The 7,651-nt window shown below is 40.2% G+C and overlaps 1 protein-coding gene across 1 annotated transcript; it reads right to left on the reverse strand.

The window, feature by feature from the left end:
• Positions 1-1,361: 1,361 nt before the first annotated feature.
• Positions 1,362-2,513, reverse strand: LOC131218066 (uncharacterized). The gene is made up of 2 exons (XM_058212750.1): positions 1,722-2,513; positions 1,362-1,544 (listed from the first exon to the last, which is right to left on the reverse strand). The coding sequence occupies exons 1-2, from the start codon at positions 2,511-2,513 to the stop codon at positions 1,362-1,364; spliced, it is 975 nt and encodes a 324-aa protein (XP_058068733.1).
• Positions 2,514-7,651: the final 5,138 nt, after the last annotated feature.

Consider the following 7,651-nt stretch of genomic DNA (forward strand, 5'->3'; position numbering starts at 1 on the left):
CTCTAATCTGTCCTCGAGGACTTTGCCATCCCTGAGGAATTCTATGATTGGATTCATCCAACTTGAAGTAGTCTACACGGGTCAAATGACCTCTGGAATGCAATCTTCCATGCTTGGCTTGTCTAAGAATTCCACTAGAATGAATCTCGAAACTCTTCCCTCAGTCGTTGAGGCCAACTTGGCGACTACATCGGTCCATGAATTCTCTATCCTCAGGATTTGGCTGACGTTGCATTCCTGAAACTTTCCAATTAGCTCCCCAGCTTTGCTTAAGAAGGCTATCATCCTGGCTTCTTTCGCTTCATACTCCATGGTTATCTAATTTACGACTAGTTGGGAGTTGCACTTAACGATTAGGACTCGAACTCCCATGTTGATTACCAATCTGAGCCCGGTCATTAGTGCCTTGTATTCTGCTTCATTATTTGAGGCTCGGAATCCGAGCCTAATGGCATATTGGACTATTGTTGCATCGAGAGCAACCAGGATGATCCCAGCGCCTACGCGCTTGGAGTTTGATGAACCATCTGCATACAAAGTCAACGCATCTTCTGATTTGTCCACTTCCTCGAACTGAGGAATGGGTTGAATCGCCGAGTCCTCTACCTGGTCGGTAGATACGTCTGAACCCGATAACTCGTCTTCACTATTTTGAGCGATGAATTCCGCTATAAAGTCAGCCACGGCCTGGCCCTTGATAGTCGTCCTTGGTCAGTATTCGATATCGAACTCACCGAGCTCGACTGCCTATTTAACCAACCGCCCAGATGCCTCTGGCTTCTGTAACACGTGTCAAAGAGGTTGATCTGTGAGGACACATATAAGTGTGCTTGGAAATATGGGCACAACCTCTAAGCTAAAGTGATCAAGGCTAAGGCAAGCTTTTCCATAACAGGATATCTCGTCTCCACTAGGATTAATGCCTTGTTAACATAATAAATTGAGTGTTGTTTCCCCTCCAACTCTGTGATGAGCACTGAGCTAACAGCTGAAGGGGATACAACTAGGTATAAAAACAACAACTCTCCCTTCTTTGGCTTGGACAGCAGAGGGAGTGATCTAAGGTACATCTTCAACTGCTGAAACACTTGTTCGCACTTGGGAGTCCACTCTGCCTTCTTGCTACCTCTCAACTGCTAGAAGAAAGGGAGGCACTTGTCCATGGCCATGGAGATGAAACAGTTGAGAGCAGCTACACTTCCCATCAAGCACTGTACCTCGTTCAGGTTCTGAGGTGAACTCATATCTAAAAGAGCTTTTATCTTCTCTGGATTGGCTTCAATGCCTCTTTAACTGATTTATAAGCCGAGGAACTTACCCACACTTACTCTGAATGTGCATTTCATGGGATTTAGTCTCATCTAATACTTCCGAAGAATAGAGAAGGCCCCGGTTAGGTCCGAGATGTGATCTGCGGACCTGATACTCTTCATAAGCATATCGTCAACATAGACTTCCATGGTCCTGCCGATCTGTTGAGCGAACATCTTATTTACCAATCGCTGATTAGTCGCTCCTGCATTCTTTAACCCGAACGACATAACCTGATAACAGTAAAGCCCTTTGTCTATGATGAATGTCGTTTTCTACTTATCCGAGGGATGCATAGCTATCTGGTTGTAGCTAAAGTATGCATCCATGAAGGATAAGAGCTATTGCCCGGCTGTACTGTCGACCAATTGGTCGATCCTCGGGAGGGGGAAGCTATCTTTAGGGCATGCCTTATTAAGGTTAGAGTAGTCTATGCAGACGTACCATTTTTCGTTGGCCTTCTTAACGAGCACAACGTTAGCGATCCAGTCTGGGTAGTGGACTTTTTCTATAAAGCCAACGTCAAGGAGCTTTACAACCTCCTCAACAATCGCTGTGTACCTCTTAGGCTCCAAAGCCCTTCTCTTTTGCTTTACCAGTTTGTACTCTAAATCCACATTCAACCTATGGACCATGACCTTGGAGGCTATGCCTAGCATGTCTTGGTGGGACCATGCGAAGACATCTCTATGCTGCCATAAGAAACTTAACATTCCACTCCATTGCTCGGGACTCAAGGCTGACCCAAGCTTAACCGTCTTGGTTAGATCGGCATTGTCAAGTGAAAGGGAGAGGCGGTCCTCGACGGGAGAGCCCTCCATCAAGGTACCTTCTCTGGGGCCGAGCGAACCTATTGTGAAGGCTTGCTTCACTGAACCCTTTCTAACAGCAATGGAATAGCCGCGCTGGGCCTCCCGCTGATTGCCTCGGACATAGCTGACCCCTCCTATGGCCGGGAACTTCATCATAAGGTGGTACGTCGACACCACTGCCCTCATGACATTAAGGGATGGATGCCCGATGATGATGTTGTGTGTAGACGATGTATTCACCACCAAGAAATCCACCAACAGAGTGACTCGATTATGTCCTTCTCCAGCCGTGACCGGGAGGGAAATCACCCCGCCTGAGATGACCTTTTCACCTGCGAAGCCGTGAATTGGGGTCCGAATAGGCTTGAGCCATGACCTATCGATACCCATCCTGTCAAACGCCTCCGAGTATAATATGTCTGTTGAGCTTTCGATGTTGATCAGGATCCGATACACCTTACGACTACTAGTGCATCATCATGAGGGTGTTGAATCCCCCTTGCATCATCTTTAAGAAAGTCTGAGTGCACGAATTCAAACGATGCTCTTTGCTCGGTCGGCCTGTGAGATACACAGTGTTTAGGGTTGGTACTGCGAGTATGGGATTTTTTAGCTTGATTTGAGTCCCCACCTCCGGATGTCCCTCCAAATATTGCCCGGATCTCGACGGTGTCATCTGCTACATGAGCCGATGATTCCTCCTTCCGAGGTTGCTTCTCTTCCTTTACGTACTATCGCAAGTACCACTTGCGAATGAGGGCCTCGATTTCCTCCTTCAAGTCGACATAGTCACCAGTGTTATGTCCATCGCCTCAATTTCCTCACTGACTTGTGTCGGTCTTCATACAGCTTGGCAAATGTAGCAATCTTTTGTCTCTGATTTCTAACAAAATTTGCTCTTGAGAAGGGTTGAGAGGGGTGTACGAGTTGAACTGACTCTCGAGCTTCCTGCTAGGCCTATGGCTGCGGGATGACTCTTCATCCATCCTCTTCTTACTCGTGCTCGGTTGAGATGGCGTATCCTTACGTTTCTTGTCTTTGGATGGCTGTTCTGAACTCTGAGGGTTCTTCCTCGAACTAAAGAACTCCTCTGCATTTGTGTACTTCTGTGCTCGGCTTATGGGTTCACTCAGAGTAGTCGGGGGATTCTTTCCAATCAAAAAAAGGAATCCCTCGTCCTTCAATCCGCTGATCATAGCAGTCAGAGCTATCTTGTTAGAATAATCATCAACATGCAAGGCTTCCTCGTTGAAGTGGGAAATATAATCCTTCAACGATTCTCCGCTCCTTTGTTTGAGGGTAAGCAGATGAGTCGACGACTTTTAACTTTTTTCCCGACAATGAATTGTGTCAGGAAGGCTTGGTTGAGTTCGGTGAACGTATCGATCGATCTCGTCTTGAGTTGTCAATACCAGCTCCTCGTAGCACCCATAAGGGTTATCGAGAACGCTCTGCACATCATCTCTTCTGATGTCGACTGGATCTGCATCTAGGAGCGATAAGATTCCAAGTGTTCCGTTGAATCTCCAGAGCCCGAATATTAGATGATGGGGGGCATCCTGAACCTCAGAGGCATCGCTACACTCATGATTTCATTAGTGAATGGAGGTTCGATCTCCTCTGTAAGTGTTATGGTTTCTATTGTCAAATTTTGTAGTGTCAAAACCTCTCTTGGAATCTGTGTCTTATTCAGCTCTTCTACACAATGAAGACTTTGCATCACGCAAGAACAAAGGTCTTTACTTCAAGAAATGCAAGATTCCATGGTCATGTTCGAGTACAACATCAAGTGAGTGTTCAATGTTCAAGATTCATAATTCAAGCTCCAAGTTAAGACAAAGACTTTTTACTTTGTACCTCAAGCTCAAGATTTAAGATATTTCAAGTTCAAGCTTCTTAAGGCTACAAATTCAAGTTTAAATATTCTTCGAAAGGTCAGAAGTTCAAGCTTCATCATGTGTAATGATCTCAAGCTTCATGAACTTCAAAGAACGACTATCAACTGAAAAAAAAGAAGTTTCAATGTTCATACATCATGGTTAAGGTATGAATGATCCTAGATTAACAATAAGGTAGGTCATTTTGAATACATAATTCAATTAGATCATTTTATAAGTGAATAGTCTATTTCTCGACTAGTCCTAGACTTTGTTCAACTAGTCCTAGCACTGGCTCGACCAGTCTAAGAAATTCCTTGACCAGTCCTAAGTTTGTTGTAAATTTTAAAATTTCTTGTTAAGCCTCGACCAGTTTTTGAGACTACTCGACCGGTCGTGTGAACAGTGCTCGACTCGTTCTCGACCAGTCCTGCCGCTACGACTCAAAGTCTAGCAACTATTTCAGGTTTCACATGACCAGTCGTGTAGGTCCCTCGACCGGTCGTGCAGGGCTTACAACTAGTCGTGGAATAGCTTTATCTTATCACGCCCAAATTTTAAAAATCTATTGGTCCTATGACTAGTTGTAGTGTCCTCAGGACCAGTCGTGAACGCGATTTCTTCACCTATAAATAGAGCACGAATTTCAGAGTTTTTCATTCAATTCAAGATAAATCAATACGCCACTCTGAGAGATAAGTTAGTGTTCTTTTTAAGTTATATTGTGCTCATTTAATATTATCTTAATTTAGCTTTGTTATATTTGATTTTGTATTCTATATTCCATTCTTATTTGAAGAAGAGATTAAGGATTACACTTTTCTTGGAATCAAAATCAAATAGAGCTAACCCAACTTGATTTAATTTAAAATCAATTTAGAACCTAGAATCATTTCATAAGTGAGTTTGGACATTGAACTTCTACGTTGAAATTCTACTCCGATTTGGTTCTTTCAGGCTATATTAAAAAGAAAATATCTAGGTATTTTACATTATTGTAAATTTCTGTTTTGGTTTTTGAGATTGTGCCAGAAAAATCTTTGTTTTGGTTTGTCTGAGGTGATCCAGAAAACTCAGAGTGTGGGATTTTTTAAATTGTGTAAGCCCACTTGAAAGACACAATTGTGAGGGTTTTAGGTGAACCTGGAAAAACCTATTTTCATAGTGAAAGCTAATATCCACTGTGTGAGGATATTAGGAGTGGAGTAGTTGTGTGGCTATTTTTTAAAACAGTTGGTGTACACACAAGCAAACCACTATAATTTCTGATCTTGTGGATTGATTATTTATTTCTTTTTGTGGATGATTATAATTTTCTTTTTGCATTGTGGAGAATGTTGTAATTTCTTTTGTGCAAATGTGGAGAATGTTGTAATAGTATAGATTTCTTTCCTTGCTATTTATTTATTTATTCCTCTGTATCAAGTTTGAGTTTTTGATACACAAACCATTCTAGTAAGGTTGTTCTGCCATAAACCCTTGGTTTTTATGGTATAAGGTTGTCCTTAGAACAACATCTGTATCCACTTCTCAATACTCGTACATTTGAGGTTGTCTTTAAATTTAACATTGTGGGATTCTCTATTGTTATCTGTATTTAATTTATTTAAATTCCACTGTTAAGTTTTAATTTGGCATAGTCCTATTCACCCATCCCCCCCTCTAGGACATATAGCTTGGCCTTTTCAAGTGGTATCAGAGCCTAATAGCTCGTTTTTAATTATTCTATTTGGATTTATTTCCTAAGTTAATCGATCTGAGCTATTTAAGATGTCAAATTTTGATAGTCTTTCAGTCACTAGGCTTCCACCATTTGATTGCTCCAATTATGCCTATTGGAAAGCTAGAATGAGGATTTTCTTAAAATCCATAGATGAAAGCGTGTGTAAGCCACAGTGACTGAATGAACCCCTCCTACCACTGAAGTAACTAGCATCGATGGATCCAAAACTATGAGAGTTACACCTTACTTCTCTTGGACCACTCTTCAGAAAAATGAGAGTAGTGCCAATGCAAAGGCTTAAAACGCCATAACTTGTGCACTATCACCAGATGAATTCAAAAGAATTCTATCCTTTGATACTGCAAAGCAAGCCTGAGATATTTTAGAAATGACACATGAGGGAACAACAATCGTCAAGAAATCTAAAGTCCAAATCCTCACAACCAAATTTGAGGAAATAAGTATGGAGAAAATTGAAACATTCGTGGACTTTTATACTAGATTGAATGACATTGTTAACTCTATGTGGGGTCTCGGTGATAAAATCCTAGAAAGCAAAGTCTATGCAAAGATACTATGTTCACTACCTGAATGGTTCAATTCAAAGGTTACTACAATCCAAACTTCGTGATACGGACAACATGAGGGTAGAAGAGTTAGTTAGTTCGTTACAAACCTATGAGTTAAACTTTAAAGCTCCTAAAGGTAAATCCATCGCCCTTAAATCTTCTAAATATATTTCTCAAGAAAATAGTAATTTTAATTTAGAAAATTATGAAGATGATATTGCCCTTTTAGCTAAAAAGTTTTATAAGATTTTCAAAAGTAAAAAGAGGATTGATTTTTAAAAATTAAATGATAAGAAAAGATCTAAATCTAAAACTTGAAAATCTTTAAAAGATAGTCAATGTTACAACTGCCATGAATATGGGCATTTAGTGAACAAATGTCCTAAAAAGGACAAACCTAAAAGGAAAGGTATGTTGGCTACTTGGGATGAATCTTCTGGCTTTGAAGCCTCTTCTGAATCAGAAGATTCTGAAACCGAGTTGAGTAATGAAGTCAAAGCCCTTATGACTCTAGCTAAGTTCACTTTTTCAGATAATGATGATTCAACTAGTGAAGAAAATCTGAATAGTGAGCGTGAAAATGAAGAAGATTTTCAAGATGCTTACAATGCCCTATACAAGGAAAGTTGTAAGATTGCGGTAAAACTAAAACTTCAGAAAGAAAAGTTTTTGAAACTTAAAGAAAATTTTGATACTTTTGTTTTAGGAGAATCTCACATTTCAGATTCTTTTGGAAAAACTAAATGCAATTTAGATTTCAAAACCTCCCTTATTGAAAATCTAAAATTTAAAAATGAAAAACTAAAACTTGAAGTCTCTTCACTTTTGAGTTTAAAAGACACATGGAGATATGCCTAAGGTGATCCTAAGTTGGAAAAACTATTATCCGGATCCAGAAAATGTGACGATCGATCCAGCTTGGGCTACGACAAAAATATTCCTCCCATGCATAAGAATACTCCTAAGTTTGTGAAAGGAGAGTCTTCAAACTCAAAAGGAAAAAGTTCAAATCAAAATTATTCTAAAAATGCTAAAACTTTTCAATCCTTAAAACCTAAAAGAAACCATATCAACTATAAAAATCAGAATCATAATCCTTTAGCTGAGAAAATTGTTGATTTACTTAAGGAGCTCTTAAAATCTAACTCAATGGGTCGGTCTTATATCAACTACAAACACAAGAAGACCAACTATACTCCTAAACCCAAAACTGTAATGAAATGGGTTCCTAAGGTTACTTATTTGGTTTCTCACACCACTTTCAAAGATTCTAGCCATTCAAAGTGGTACTTAGTGGTTCCTCCAGACATATGATAGGCGATAAGGGTCTGTTCACCAATCTTAAAGACATGACTGACG

This window comes from Magnolia sinica, chromosome 11 (assembly GCF_029962835.1).
Source record: "Magnolia sinica isolate HGM2019 chromosome 11, MsV1, whole genome shotgun sequence".
Lineage (NCBI taxonomy): Eukaryota > Viridiplantae > Streptophyta > Magnoliopsida > Magnoliales > Magnoliaceae > Magnolia > Magnolia sinica.

Bases quoted from the DNA above. Each gene is read 5' to 3' on its own strand.
- LOC131218066 (XM_058212750.1), bottom strand. From the start codon at position 2,513: ATGGGTATCGATAGGTCATGGCTCAAGCCTATTCGGACCCCAATTCAC. The intron at 1,545-1,721 runs GCATGCCCTAAA...TACTGTTATCAG, and splicing joins ACTACTCTAACCTTAATAAG to GTTATGTCGTTCGGGTTAAA.